This window comes from Pelobates fuscus, chromosome 5 (genome assembly GCF_036172605.1).
Source record: "Pelobates fuscus isolate aPelFus1 chromosome 5, aPelFus1.pri, whole genome shotgun sequence".
Lineage (NCBI taxonomy): Eukaryota > Metazoa > Chordata > Amphibia > Anura > Pelobatidae > Pelobates > Pelobates fuscus.
This window is the reverse complement of record NC_086321.1, coordinates 217,211,110-217,227,251: the sequence shown is the minus strand read 5'-3', so window position 1 is coordinate 217,227,251 and position 16,142 is coordinate 217,211,110. Positions and strand designations below refer to the sequence as shown.

General features: G+C 40.4%; 1 protein-coding gene across 1 annotated transcript in view; it reads right to left on the bottom strand.

Moving 5' to 3' along the window:
- Nucleotides 1-12,221: 12,221 nt before the first annotated feature.
- Nucleotides 12,222-16,142, bottom strand: part of TRPM6 (transient receptor potential cation channel subfamily M member 6) — a 182,170-nt gene continuing 178,249 nt past the window's right edge. Inside the window, exon 39 of the mRNA XM_063455032.1 lies at nt 12,222-12,549. Coding sequence (XP_063311102.1) covers nt 12,446-12,549 — 104 coding nt within the window. The 3' untranslated portion in view covers nt 12,222-12,445. The remainder of the gene's footprint in view (nt 12,550-16,142) is intronic.

Below are 16,142 nucleotides of genomic sequence, written 5' to 3'. Positions count from 1 at the left end.
GTCCCCCCGACCCCCACCCCTGAGCGGTGGGTGGGGGCCCTAAAAATAACAATAAGGGGGGACCTACTGTCCCCCCCAGCCCCCACCCCTGAGCGGTGGGTGGGGGCCCTAAAAATGACAATAAGGGGGGACCTACTGTCCCCCCCCCTGCCCCCACCCCTGAGCGGTGGGTGGGGGCCCTAAAAATGACAAAAGGGGGGGACCTACTGGTCCCCCCGACCCCCAACCCTGAGCGGTGGGTGGGGGCCCTAAAAATAGCAATAAGGGGGGGACCTACTGTCCCCCCCTGGCCCCCACCCCTGAGCGGTTGGTGGGGGCCCTAAATAAAAGGGGGGGACCCTAGTCACCCCCTCCCCCCCAAAAAAAATTAACCCCCTACCTACCCCCCTCACCCTAAAAATAACGAGGGGGGGACCTTTAACTAAAAATGTTTCTTTCTTCTAAAATCTTTTTTCAGCCCCAAAAAAGGCCAAATAAAAAACCATAATAACCGACGCAATAAAAAAAAATAATCCATCAGTATTGCGAGTAGGGGCACAATTTACTAATAGTAAGTAATTTTTACTTAGTATTAGTAAATTTGGCTGAAAGAACACAATAGGGGGCGGACCGAACATCGCATATGTTCGCCATCTGTGGCGAACGCGAACACGCTATGTTCGCCAGGAACTATTCGCCAGCGAACCGTTCGGGACATCACTAATCATGGTTATTAACAAAAGTGAGAATTCAAGGTGAATTCAACGTTAATTTTAAATGTAGGCAAACTGAAAGCATAGATGTTTTAGATCATTTTTCCAGTTTTGCCATTTTGATCTTAAATTTCTGTCTGTGTAGAACCTCATTTGATGAGTCTGATGGATGTAAACAAATCACTGCAAATATATATATTTTTTTATCATTATTAGACTAATAATAACTAGTAATAATAATTACTTTATAAAACGCCATCACATTTCACAGTGCTGTTAATGGAGAGCCAGTGAAGAGACTTGCAGAGAGGTGCAGCAGATACAGAGTGACAGGTAAGGTGGATTAGCCAGTTAATATGGACTGAAGAAATGAGAGAGGAAGGCCTCTCTCTATCTAAGTTAGGCTCAAGGGACAGTTGCTTTCGTATTGGAATGACTTATGCGTGTTTGAAAGGGGATGGGAATTAACTAATAGAAAAGGATAGGCTGAAGATGTGAGTGAGAGCAGGAGTAAGGGTGAAGGACAGAGAATGTGATGGGATAGAGTCAAATGGACAGGTAGTGAGGCATAAGAAACATAGTAGAGAAGAAACGTCATCCACGGTGGCTGGAAGGGAAACAGCATAGAGACACAGTGGTGGTGACCCAGTTTGGAGGTGGAATATTGTACGTTTGTATTTGGATGTTTCATATAGTACGTTTTTTTAATAAGTAGTCTGCAAGGTCTTGCTCCCTGAAGTTAGATGATGGGGTGTTGTAGGTGAGTAAAGAGAGCGGAATGTGCAAAAGAGCTGTTTAGAGTTGGAAGAAAAAAAAAATATGTTTGCTTGGCTAAGTTGGGGGCAGAAATATACAAATAAGAATGAATTTGCAGTGGATGAAATCAGGATCAGCGTGGGATATCTTCTAGGCACAATCAGCAGTGCATGGGGATTTTTGCATGTAGCGTGTTTGCTGGGAGTGCCAGGGCTGTACGGATTTCATGGAGATTTGCACAATTGGGGAGGAGCAAGAGTGTCTAGTACAGAGAAGTGCTGTTGTAATGGGCTGTTGTCAGATCAGGGAATGTTATGTTGGAAATATGGGGCAGAAACTCTTAAGTAATTTTGGAAAATTTTTGTGTATCCACAGCATGGAGGAGAAGTATATTGAGATTATAGGAAAGAAGGGTGACAGGTGAAGTCGAATATAGAGTGTCAGGGTACCTGTAGTCTCTACCTCTGAGAGGAGTAGAGACTTAGACGTTTCTCCTTCCAGAAGGTCCGTTTCTCCCGTTCCTCGCGGTTCCCTCGGTCGTTTACACGCCGGCCGCGAGGGAGCTACTTCCTTTTATGACGCGACGCTCAATAGCCGACGTCATGACGCTAATCCAGTCCGACCTGCCACTCAAGCCCGGAACACGAATCAGGACTCGTCGGAGGCGTGATTACTCTCTAGAGCCAGGGTATTTAATGGAGCTTTCCGCATTTGCTCATTGCCCTGTCGTGGTTCTAGCCAGTCTAGTCACACAGTGCTCTTGTATCCTGATTGTCTTTTGGTTCTGACCCGGCTTTGTTATTACACTCCTGCTTCTCTGTTATCCTTTGACCTCGGCTTGTCTCTCGCTTACCTGTCTTCTCGTTCCCTCGACCTCGGCTTGTCTCTGACCATTCTATACGTAGTTCTTACGTTAAGTCCGGCCATTCTAAGGTCCGGTATACGTATCTCTCTACTCTTTGTACTCTGCGTGTTGGATCCCTGTCCCGATCCTGACATTACGACAGGGCCAATGGCTCCTGCAGGTACAAACAGTCAGCTTGGTTCTTCTGATCCTAGGTTTGACGCCATGGAACACAGAATGGATCAGATGGCACTAGCGCTACAGGCGTTGTTATCTCGTCCTAATAATCCACCAGAGGAGATGCGTAATACTTCTATTTCTCCTGTGGATTCAGGTCTAGAGGTAGCTACTGTAGGGGCTTCTTCCCGAATTACCCCACCTGTACGTTATGCTGGATCTCCTGAGAGGTGTTGTGGTTTTTTAAACCAAATAAGTATCCACTTCGAATTACAACCCCGCTCCTATCCTACAGATAGAGCGAAAGTGGGATTTATTATCACCTTACTCGTTGAGAAAGCTCTGAGATGGGCTAATCCGTTGTGGGAGAATGAGAATCCATTAGTATACAATTATAATGCCTTTGTAGCTGCTTTTAAAAGAACTTTTGACCCTCCTGGCAGAAAGGTCAATGCAGCTAGATTACTGTTGCGCCTTAGACAGGATAACCGAACACTTGTGGATTACGCACTAGAGTTCAGGTCTTTGGCGGCAGAGGTTAAGTGGAATGAACAGGCTTATATAGACGTGTTTCTAAACGGACTATCTGATGTAATACTTGACGAGGTAGCTACTAGAGAGCTTCCTGAGAATTTGGAGGATTTAATTTCGTTTATCTCTCGCATTGATGAACGTCTAAGAGAAAGGCAGAACACTCGAGATAGAACCTGTAGATCTTCTTTTAGACTAGCTCCATCTTTTCAAAGTCCTGAGGCCAAAACACCACTTTTTCCAGAACCTATGCAGATAGGCCATACTCGTCTCTCAGAGGAGGAGAGACAGTACAGGAGAAGGGAGGGATTGTGTATGTACTGTGGAGTCAGAGGTCACTTACGTTTGAATTGTCCCAATCGCCCGGGAAACGCTCGCACCTAAGTTTCTCTAGAGGACAGGCCTTGGGTGTTTCTATTTTGTCCTCTACTCATAATTACAAAGATCACAGGCTTCTATTACCCGTTTCCTTAACTTGGGAGAAGGGAACTCTAGAGACTATGGCATTGATAGACTCTGGAGCTGCTGAAAGCTTTATCGACCAAGTTTTTGTCACCAAACACACTATCCCATCCCAGTTAAGGGACACACCCTTGGCCGTTGAGGCCATAGATGGTAGACCTTTAGTTGAGCCTGTGATTTTTCGTGAAACCATACCTCTTAATTTAACTACTGGTATCCTACACAAGGAGGAGACATCTCTATTACTCATTTCATCTCCTTCTGTTCCCATAGTCCTGGGATACTCCTGGCTTAAGAGACATAATCCTATTATTGATTGGGAATTAGGGGAGATAGTCTCATGGGGCCAGAATTGTCAGGAGAAGTGTTTAAAGAGAGTGTCACCGCTTTGCACAGTTAACACACCTACTAATTCTACCGACTCTACAGAAGTAAAAATACCGTCCTTGTACCTGGACTTAAGGGCGGTATTTGACAAAAGTAAGGCCGATACTTTACCTCCACATAGGTCCTTTGACTGTAAGATTAATTTACTTCCTGGTACTATGCCTCCAAGGGGTCATGTATACCCTTTGTCTACGAAAGAGAATTTAGTTCTAGAGGAGTATATTCGTGAGAACCTAGACAAGGGATTCATTAGGAGGTCCTCCTCCCCTGCTGGGGCTGGATTTTTTTTTGTTAAAAAGAAGGATGGTACTTTGAGACCTTGCATTGACTACCGAGGTTTGAATAAAATTACCATCAGAAACGCCTATCCGATTCCCTTGATCACTGAGCTCTTTGATCGATTAAAGGGTTCCAAGATCTTCACTAAGTTAGATCTCAGAGGGGCATATAACTTGGTCAGAATTCAGCAGGGACACGAGTGGATGACTGCGTTCAATACTCGTTATGGGCACTATGAGTATACAGTAATGCCCTTTGGTCTCTGTAATGCACCGGCAGTATTTCAGGACCTAATTAATGAAGTTCTCAGGGAATTTCAACATGACTGTGTTATTGTATACCTCGATGATATACTTATACATTCTAGAGAAATTGAGACTCACCACGGACAGGTCAGAAGGGTTTTGCACAAACTCCTTCAACACGGCTTGTACTGTAAATTGGAGAAATGTAGCTTTGACCAATCCCAGACAAACTTTCTTGGTTACATAATTTCTGGGGAGGGGTTTAAGATGGAAACTCCAGTCCATTTTAGATTGGCCTTTACCTAAGGGTCTCAAGGCCATTCAGAGGTTTATTGGTTTCTCCAATTACTATAGACGTTTCAATAAGGGATACTCTTCAATTATTGCTCCTATCACCAATATGACCAGACAGGGGGCTGACACTAAGAATTGGTCTACTGAAGCACTCCTTGCTTTCAAGACTCTCAAAGAACTGTTTGCTTCCGCACCAATTTTAGTTCACCCTGATACTACTCTGCCCTTCCTACTCGAAGTTGATGCTTCTGAGACGGGGATAGGTGCTATCCTGTCCCAAAGGTTAGGTGTGGATAAACCATTACATCCATGTGGGTATTTTTCCAAAAAATTGTCCGGTACTGAGAGCAGATATGACATTGGTGACAGGGAACTTCTAGCGGTTATCATGGCCTTAAAGGAGTGGAGACATTTATTGGAAGGGACCTTGCATCCTGTTACCATCTTAACGGATCATAAGAACTTGTCCTATATTGGGGAGGCTAAGCGATTATCCTCAAGGCAGGCTCGTTGGTCTATATTTCTCACTCACTTCAATTACATACTCACATATAGACCTGGTTCTAAGAATTCTAAAGCCGATGCCTTGTCTCGTCAATATGAACCTTCTGCTGTATCGGAGCCGGTTTTGTCTTCTATAGTACCCAAGTGTAATATTATCGCTAACACAACTCTCAAAATCCATTCTCCGCTGCTTGCCAAGATCATGAAGTTGCAGCATCTGGCACCTAGACAGACTCCTGCGTCAAGACACTTCGTTCCTCCTGAACTCCAACTGGAGCTCTTACGGTGTCTTCACGAGAGTAAGGTAGCTGGTCATCCGGGCATTCGTAAAACATATTCCTTGATCTCTAAGGATTTCTGGTGGCCTTCTTTACGGAGGGATGTTAAGGAATTCATCGGAGCTTGTGAGGTCTGTACTAAGACCAAACTACCTCATTCGCTTCCATATGGTCTTTTACATTCCTTGGAGATTCCAGACAAACCTTGGACCTGTTTGGCTATGGACTTTATTGTAGATTTGCCTGCTTCTAAAAGACAGACTGTTATCCTCACGGTGGTTGATAGGTTTACCAAGATGGCACATTTCGTACCTTTACCTAAACTTCCGACTTCTCCTGAATTGGCGGAAATATTTGCAAGAGAAATTTTTCGCTTACATGGGATCCCTTCTGAAATTACTTCTGATAGAGGCTCCCAATTTGTTTCACGTTTCTGGAGATCATTCTGTTCTCAACTAGGCATCAAATTGAATTTTTCTTCTGCCTATCATCCTCAGTCTAACGGAGCTGCTGAACGTACCAATCAAAAGATTGAGCAATATCTGCGTTGTTTTGTTTCTGAACACCAGGACGATTGGGTTGGTCTGATTCCTTGGGCAGAGTTCGCACATAATAATCTCGTTTGCGATTCAACTCACTCTAGCCCTTTTTTCATGAATTATGGCTTTCATCCTTCCATTCTTCCTTCGGTCCCCTCTTCCCAGGGGTTACCGTCGGTTGATGTTCATGTTGCCAATCTGAGGAAATTGTGGGATCAGACTCGACAAATTCTCCTACATAATTCCTTACTGTATAAAAAACACGCTGATAAACGCAGAAGGGCGGCTCCAAGTTTTGTGCCTGGGGATAGGGTATGGTTGAGCACTAGAAACATTAGTTTGAACGTACCTTCTATGAAATTCGCTCCTCGCTACATTGGGCCCTACAGGATTCTGACTCGAATTAATCCAGTTGCGTATCGCTTAGCGCTTCCTCCTGCTTTGCGTATCCCTAATTATTTTCATGTTTCATTGCTGAAACCGTTAATCTGTAACAGATTCTCCTCCAAGGTCTCACCTCCTCACTCTGTTCAGGTTGAGGGCCAGGAGGAGTACGAGATCAACTCCATCGTCGACTCTCGTATCTCCCGCGGGAGGGTTCAATACCTGGTGGACTGGAAAGGATATGGTCCTGAGGAGAGGACTTGGGTACCTCAGGAGGATGTCCATGCTCCTCGTCTTCGCAGGGCTTTTCACTCCCGCTTTCCGTCTCGTCCTGGTTCCTTCCGCCCGGTGGGCGTTTCTGAGAGGGGGGGTACTGTCAGGGTACCTGTAGTCTCTACCTCTGAGAGGGGTAGAGACTTAGACGTTTCTCCTTCCAGAAGGTCCGTTTCTCCCGTTCCTCGCGGTTCCCTCTGTCGTTTACACGCCGGCCGCGAGGAAGCTACTTCCTTTTATGACGCGACGCTCCATAGCCGACGTCATGACGCTAATCCAGTCCGACCTGCCACTCAAGCCCGGAACACGAATCAGGACTCGTCGGAGGCGTGATTACTCTCTAGAGCCAGGGTATTTAATGGAGCTTTCCGCATTTGCTCATTGCCCTGTCGTGGTTCTAGCCAGTCTAGTCACACAGTGCTCTTGTATCCTGATTGTCTTTTGGTTCTGACCCGGCTTTGTTATTACACTCCTGCTTCTCTGTTATCCTTTGACCTCGGCTTGTCTCTCGCTTACCTGTCTTCTCGTTCCCTCGACCTCGGCTTGTCTCTGACCATTCTATACGTAGTTCTTACGTTAAGTCCGGCCATTCTAAGGTCCGGTATACGTATCTCTCTACTCTTTGTACTCTGCGTGTTGGATCCCTGTCCCGATCCTGACATAGAGTAGGAAAATACCAGGTCAATAGAGTGCCACAGTGAGTAGGAGATACTGTGCATTGAAAAATACTTGATTTGAGTGAAAGAAGTTTAGAAAGAAGTTTAGAATCAGCAGGGGTAGATGGGTTGTCAAATGGTACATTTGGAGAGAGAAAGTGAAGCAGCCAATCTGTAAAGTTGTCAAGTAAATGTGAGGTTAGTCCTGGATTGCAATAGATGACTACCTCTCTGAGATAGAGGAGAGGACAGGTGAATGCAGTGAATGTCAAATGAGGTGAAGGAAAGAGATGGGAACAAAGGCAGGTACTGATAGGTGCAGGAGTCGGTGAGTAGGATCCCAACACCCCCACCATGTTTCTCACCTGGTCTACAGGAAGGCTAAAGAAGAGGCCAGCATGTTTGAGAGCAGCAAAGGAAGCAATTTTCAGAAGAAGACAGACAGGATTCAGTAAGTACTAAAGGGTTGAAAGAGTTTAAAGTAAAAAGATAATGGCTGTGAGTTTATTACACAAAGAACAAGCATCCCAGAGAGCACAAGAAAAGACAGGAGATAAGTGCTGTGGGTTAATGGAAATGAGATTGTCATAATTGTGTGTCCCAGGGCTTTTACTACAGGAGATCATACAAGAATGTGAAGATATGGGAAGAGTTACAAGGCCAGAGTTAGAAAATATGTCACCATCAGCAAGCAGTAGTAGGATTATGAGTGAGAGAAAGCGAGAGTGAGACTTGTAGGAATAGCAATGGCTGGAGGTAGGAGAATTAGATGATGAAATGTTTCTAAGGAAGCATAGCAGTTCATGATGGAGGAGGGAAAGTGAACTATAGATAGCTTGGGGGTTATTATTGTAATAAAGAGATGCAGTGAGATGTAGGAGGAGAAAAATGATAAGAAAAGCATTGTGCAGCTGTGAATTGGTAAATCTGATCTGTTAGCAACTTGTAACCATGCCGGCACCCGGAAGCCAGTGTACTGCTTTTTATACCAGTGGAGGCCAACTACTAGTAAATAAATATGAAACCCTTGCACGGGTAGGGTATAAATGAAGTACAACAAAAGGAATGGCAAAATAAATAGGACATTTCTATCCTGGAGTTGGCGACTTAAGGCAAGTGTCTGTGAAAGGGTATCATGATTCCTCCAATCAACCAATTTAAGTGCAACAGCTTTTGGTTAGAACAAATTTCTATCTAGGTTATGACATAGCATCACAAATACACACGTTTATGATTTTCAGCTTTATTCCAAACATGATATATACATAGAAAGTCGGTGATCATATTTTGATATTACAGTCTTAGAACGAGGACAAAAAGAATAAAACATTTGCGACATACATCATATACATTTTATAAGGGCTACCCCAGGTAGTGTGGTATATAAAAACAAACGGCAATTTTTCACAATGTAGTGTTATCTGAGACATGAAAGGCCTCCCAATATGTTCCTCTCCAACTCTGGCAGTAGTATGCCATTATAGAGATTAAAGAAACCTGCTCCTACTCCTAACACGCTGGTAGAAGTGATAAAAAGGAGACAATATTTCTTCAAATTCCTTCCGTCAAAAGCACACACATAGTGCTGTACCAAAAAAGAGGCATTGGGGTGACAGCCAAAGGAATATGCATAGACCTAAGTGGTTGGTGAGAGCAATGGGAGAAATTGGTGTGTAATGATACAAAGAGTAAGATAAAATAGTGGGTGATGGGGGCATTGGATAAGGTAAAAGGGATGAGTGGCATTGGACAAGACACAAAGTATGGGGCATGAGGATAGACAAGGGAGGCAGGTGGAATAAATAGGTATTTAAGTGGGGGTGCTTAGAGAGACACAAAAGGGGAATTTGGGCATTATAAAAGTAAAGTGATGAATTGGGGGAACTGTATTAAGAATGTAGGGTCATCTTAGATTAGATAGCATGGAGTATCCATGTTTACATATTTATAAAGATAGGGAAAAAAATATTTTAATTTATAAAAAGTATATCTCTGCAGATTCTTGTTTTTGAAATTCCAAAACAATCAAAACTCTTCTTGTATTACATGAAAATACAGAGAACATTTTAAAAAGAGGTACAGTGATTTACACATTATTAAATTATATCAATTATATAAGCTTTGGCATCAAAGTCATTACACTCATTGTAACAATAAAGTCCTACTATTTCCAACAAACCATAATAGGGTGTGTTGTATTCGAAAATAGGTTCCTTACTTCTTTTATTCCTCTTTTCCTAAAGTTTAGATTAGTTTATGACCTATCATTATTTATCTTTCAAAGTATGTAGAAGTATGTAGAACACAAATATGACTATTTAATTTTAGAGAATGCACACTACTAAGTATTAACCCGTATTGTTTGTTCACCAAATTGTAGTGAAATTAAAACCAAATTGCAAATCCTAGAATATTCAATAATTTAATGTAACATTCAGTTCCATGTAGCTTTACTTTGCTGGCTATAATATAGCCTTAACCAATACAGCAGAAGAGCATAATAATTACATATATTTTCATTTGAGCAAGGTATATAACTGGACAAAACTTCAGTGTGGACATTGAAGAACATGAGACAAATTTGAAGTACATTCTGCTTGTGTACATTTGCTTGTACTGAATAAAATCAATATGTCATTTACAAAATGTCATTTATAGAACACATCAATTTGAATATATTTTGAACTAAATTTAATTGATTAGTTCTTTTTATCTATTCTTTACTGTGACATTTGTGTATAAATGACAATGACAGCTTTCAGTATAGCCTTATATAAGTAAAGAGTTTAGGCTTTGAATAGTGAATTAGAGCAGATTAAAAGTCAGATTTCAAATTTATAGCCAAAACAGATTTGGAAATTAGACTGACTAAATTTTGTAATTTAGTTATCAGTTCACCAAAGTTCACTGCTCGATTGCATATTGAAAAATATGTTTTATTCAGACTGTTGAGTGGCTCTTTCAAAATCTACAATTACATGCCCAGGTAGCAAAAAAAAAAATCATTTTGTGAGATCTAAAGCACAAACACGTGAAATGAAACTCTAATATTTAATATTAAAAAACAGAATTTACTGCTCCTTTAAAGCATTTATTTGGTGAATAATACTATTGTGTCATCCACCAACTCCCATGGGTGAACCTGTAGTCTTTAACCCCTTAAGGACCAAACTTCTGGAATAAAAGGGAATCATGACATGTCACACATGTCATGTGTCATTAAGGGGTTAAAGCAAACAATCTATAACTAACAGGTTTGAAATCATCAATAATACAAAGATCTATTCAGAAGATATAAAAGAAGACCACAAGACTGAACCAGCAGTGCAGATATGGTTTCTACATAAAAAAAAAAAGTGTATTAGACTTGTTGCAAAACTGTGCAGTCCAGACATCCATTTAGGAATTAGAGAATTGTCTCTACTCATAATTTCTCAGTGCAGTGATGGCTAACGTTAGTACTACAGAAGTACCCTTCTATTTTCTCTTTATACTGCCTCTCTTGGCAAACTTATTACCTCTTTTGGATTCCACTACCACCTGTACGCTGATGACACCCAGCTATATCTCTCCTCCCCGAACCTCTCCCCTGCTGTCCTGCAACGTGTCACTGCTGGCCTTTCTTCCATCTCTGACTGGATGTCCTCCCGCTTTCTGAAACTCAATCTCTCAAAAACTGAGCTCCTTGTCTTTCCTCCTCCTAATACTGATCCTCCTCTTTCGCTCTCCCTTCAAGTTTCTGGTACTAACATCAGTCCATCCTTACAAGCGCGCTGTCTCGGCGTCGTACTTGACTCTGGTCTCACCTTTGAGCCTCACATCCAGCATGTTGCCAAATCCTGTAGATTCCATCTTAAAAACATAGCCCGCATCCGCCCCTGTCTTGCACCAGATACTACCAAGGAGCTTGTCCATGCTCTAGTAATTTCCCGCATGGATTATTGTAACCCTCTCCTGATTGGTCTTCCCAAAAGCCGTACTGCACCCCTACAGTCCGTAATGAACGCTGCTGCTAGACTGATTTTCCTCTCTAGTCGTTTCTCACACACCTCACCCCTCTGCCAGTCCTTACATTGGCTTCCTGTATGCTATAGGAGTCAATTCAAGGCACTAACTCACACCTATAAAGCACTGAACAACTCTAGCCCCTCTTATATCTCCTCACAGATCCATAGGTATGTCCCTTCTCGGTCTCTCCGCTCTGCCCGTGACCACCTCCTGTCCGTTGTCCGCACCTGTACGGCCAACTCGCACTTGCAGGACTTCTCCCTTCCTATGGAATAGCCTGCCTACCACCATCAGACTCTCCCCTAGTCTTGCATCTTTTAAGAAGTGCCTTAAAACCCATCTCTTTAGGAAAGCTTATGGCCTCCAAGACTAACCCTTACCTCACATACCTGTCTCTTGCCCTCTCCTAAAGGGCAGCCCACCATATTTGATTGCAAATTCCTGTCCTAATGTGTTTTACACCCCACCCCCTATAGAATGTAAGCTCGATTGAGCAGGGTCCTCTTCAACCTATTGTTCCTGTAAGTTTATTTGTAATTGTCCTATTTATAGTTAAATCCCTTCTCATAATATTGTAAAGCGCTACGGAATCTGTTGGCGCTATATAAATGGCAATAATAATAATAATAATAATATGTACATGTTTAATGATGTTCTGCGAGATGAACCCAAGTCAGCCATGACTGTAATTAATATCTTGCGCAAAGTAGATGGTGGGAACCGCACTCAATCCCAACTGCCAAGGGTGCTCCGGATCAGGACCAGCAATCCCAGAATAATACACGAAAAAGACCTTTGTTGGTCGAAACGTTGCTTGGCGTTGCATTTTTTCCTAATAAATCTGCATACAGTTTCAATTTGGAGTGCCTGAGGTCCTCTCTTTTATCTTGTAATTAATATCTTGACCAATGGACGAGTAATGAATGGTTCTGAGTAGGTAAAGAAAGCGGGGAACTGGTCAATAAAGAGAACTGTAAGAACAGGCAAGAATTTGCCAAGGTGCTTCTTTTGAACAATGTTCCATGAATTATTTTACTTCCTCCTGTTCACAGGGGTAGCCAAGTAAAATGCGGACCATGGTGTATGCTATTGTGTTCGATTTAGTACTTATTTCCCACTTCAACTGCAATGTTGTGTTACAATCTTGTATTATATTCCAAAAGGTCTTCGTCTGTATCTGCTTCACCAGTTTCAAACCCTAGATTGATCCTCCCAGGTGAGTAGTCATTTCTTTTTAAATCTGCAGGAGAGAAAGATCAAATATTTCAGAGAACAGAGGAAATAATGACACATGCAAGGTAAGGAGAAAGAGATAGGGCACACAGCTCATTGAGCCAGCATCGCAAGCAATACAGTGCAGTACCTTTCAGCCTATTTCTATGGGACACTGAAGACTGAGGATTTATTTTATGAAATGGAAAGGAATGGTTATGTAATTTTAGCATGTTCCTCAGATTACAAATGAACTGATGCTTTCACCAACAAAAAGAAAGAAATGAAATATATATTTTTTCTAATATATGTCAATACAAATTAGTTAAAAATGGATCTGACAAGTTGAGCGGGTGCATAAAAAATATCATATAGACATTGCGATAACAAAATCTGCAGTAAATATTTAGTTTGGAAGGTTATTTACCTGAATTATGTTTCTTATTAGTTTTAATTGGGTATTGCAAAAGATGGGAACAGATGTTCACATCTCAAGTCTCTCAAGTCATTGTAAAATACTGCTAGCATTCACTATGGCAGTGATATATATTTTATTTTTTAATCTTCATGCAATAGTATACAAGCAAATGTTAAAATAGAATATACATTGGTAAAATATAATGAATATGTTTGCTAGAAATAAAATGGCATAACCTGTAGATTAGATTGTATCTTCTAATAAAATTATACCATGTCAGGTGTAAATGATATAATATTGAAACAAGTGTGAGGCTGAAACAAAAACAAAAACATATGTTAACTACTAAGTCCTTGTTGTGCATCAGAATCGCAAAGTTCAGCTACTATAGTCAACATAGCAAATAAATAGGTAATACACCCCAAAAGTGATCACACATAAAATACACATACTAGGAATACAGGTCAAGCAGAGCAATCTATAAAAAATAAATGAGAAAACACATTGCACTTACTGTATGTATAAAACATACATAAAACAAGTGGAATAAACCTCACACAATGAAGAGCCATATCAGGCTCTATAGAAGAGACTCCAGGGTGCTTATACAGGCTGCGAGGTAGATGATGAAGAGGTAAGTGATCCAACAGGTATTTGAACATAGAAAAGGGACAACTTAATATTAGTAAGCAGTGCCAACCAAAATGCAAATACAATAAAAGGTATGGCCCCGCAAAAACAAACACATGAAATAAACAAAATAATATAAGTATAAATATAAAAGTCCCAAAGGATGGCAGCAGATGCGTTTTGACCCTCTCAGGGGTCTTCCTCAATGCTGACTTGCCTCTTAACAGTTCGTCTTTAAATAACTCTTGTGCCGCCAAAATTTTAAGCAGGTGAGTTCAGGGTGTGACATCACTTCTGGTTTGGTCTGTTACGTCATCGGACCGCTTCCCGGAAGGGTAGTAGATGGACGCAGTAGTGAAACGTCATATCTGGTATTAGAGGTCCCGAAGTTTGGGCAGAATTTAAAAAGGTCCATATTTATCAAGGCAAAATGTGCATAATAATTTATAAGAAATTAGCCAATTCAAAGTCCAGATTTAGCCCTTTAGGGGCCAAAGAAACAATATTAAATATCCACCTGGTCTCTATTTTGCACAGTTATCTAAAATTATCTTCTCTCCTCCAGTTCTGTGGGTTTCTTTTTTTACAAATAACTATAAAACTAAACAAAGTTGTGAGAAATTAACAGAGACACTGTGCTTTTCATACCCCATCCTAATGTTGCCCATATGTTCTGCAATACGGACTTTTAAACTTCTAGTCGTCATACCTATCCATTGCAGTCCACATGGGGACCAAAGGAGGTATATAATGTTGGACGAGTGGCATGTTAGTATGTCTTTGATGTGAAATGATTGTCCGGTTACAAAAGACTTAAAGGATATTATTGTTTCTTTTTTTCTGGCTTGTCTTTTCACACCCTGAACAAAGTTTGCAGGGATAAAAAATGGGTTTTTGGTTAAAAACATTTTCTCATTTTTTGGGTTTGATAAAACTCCTTACTAAATTTTGTTTTAAATTGTTCGCCCCTCTAAATATAATGTGTGGGTTTTCCCTAATTATATTTTTCAAGTCTTCATCCATTTTTAAAACATACCAAATTGTTTTCAAAATATGTTTAATTTGGTTGGACTGACTATCAAAATCTAAAATCATGGGGAGACCTTTTTGGTTGTCCTTCTGTGTGAGACATTTTTTCTTATTTAAAATATTTTCTGTTGATAATGCTTGAACTTCTTTAAGTTGTTGATCTATGCTGTTGAAAGTATAATTATTTTCTAAAACCTTCTTTTAAAAAATTAGCTTGAGTACTAAATTCAAAAGTGACTAACAAATAATCATCACTCCAGGGGATTTCCATCAACTCTCTGCTAAGTAGTGTGGAATCCTTCAGATATGTGGGTTGTAATACCACTATGGGTTATAATAGTTTGTCCACATATTCCGAAGTCGGCTTGTCAGAGAGTTATGATTATTTTTAAGTCACTTGGGTAGCTTATATACCATTATCTCACACCTTTTTGGATGTGAAGTAGTAGGACATTTTTTAACACAATACAGCTACCAAGAGATTCAAGTTGATTTTATTTTAGAGGCTTTTAAGTTTATTTTACAAAACAATTATTTTTGGTTTGAGGGCTCATATTTTTTTAGAGATGATCGTTATTGTCTCAGGGACCAGGTTTGCGCCCAATTATGCCAACTTATTTATGTCCCACTGGGAGGAGTCTTTTCTCTCAGGGGACAATAACTGTAGCGCGAACCTGGTCCACTATCGCAGGTATATCAATGAAGTATATTTTTATCTGGAGAGGAGATTGTGATTCTCTTAATCAATTTTTATCTTTTTTTTAATTATAATAATAAAAATATTGTTTTGACTAGTGAATTTAGCAAAGTGAAGGTCCATTTTTTAGATTTAGAGATTTCCGCTGAAAATTCCTTTATTAAGACCAAAACTTTTAAGAAAGTGGATGTCAACAGTTTTATTGACACCATCATTTGTCACTATGTCCCTTGGCTAAGAAACGTACCCAAGGAACAATTTATAAGAATTTATAAAAATTGCAGTGACAGAAAAGAATACTCAAGAAAAAATGTTTAAAAGAGAAGTTTTTATAAAATAATTAAAATGTAAACAGTATAGACCAACAACTTAAAGACGTTCAAGCATTATCAAGTGAAAATATTTGAAATAAGAAAAAATGTCTAACACAGACATTAGATAGTCAGTCCAACCAAATTAAACATATTTTGAAATTTTTTTGGTATGTTTTAAAAATGGATAATGACTTGAAAAATATAATTGGGGTAAAATTTAGAGGGGGAAACAATGTATGTATATTTAGTAGAGGAGTTTTATCAAACCAAAAAAATAATAATCAGAAAATGGTTTTAATCAAAACTAAGTTTTTTATCCTTGCAAACTTTGTTCAGGGTGTCAAAAGATGAGCCATAAAAAAGAAATAATAATATCCTTTAAGTCCTTTGTAACAGGACAATCATTTTATATCAAAGAAATACGAACATACCACTCTTCCAACATTACATACCTCCTCTGGTGGACTGCAATACGATGACGACTAGAAGTTTAAAAATCCGTATTTCAGAACATATGGGCAACATTAGGAGGG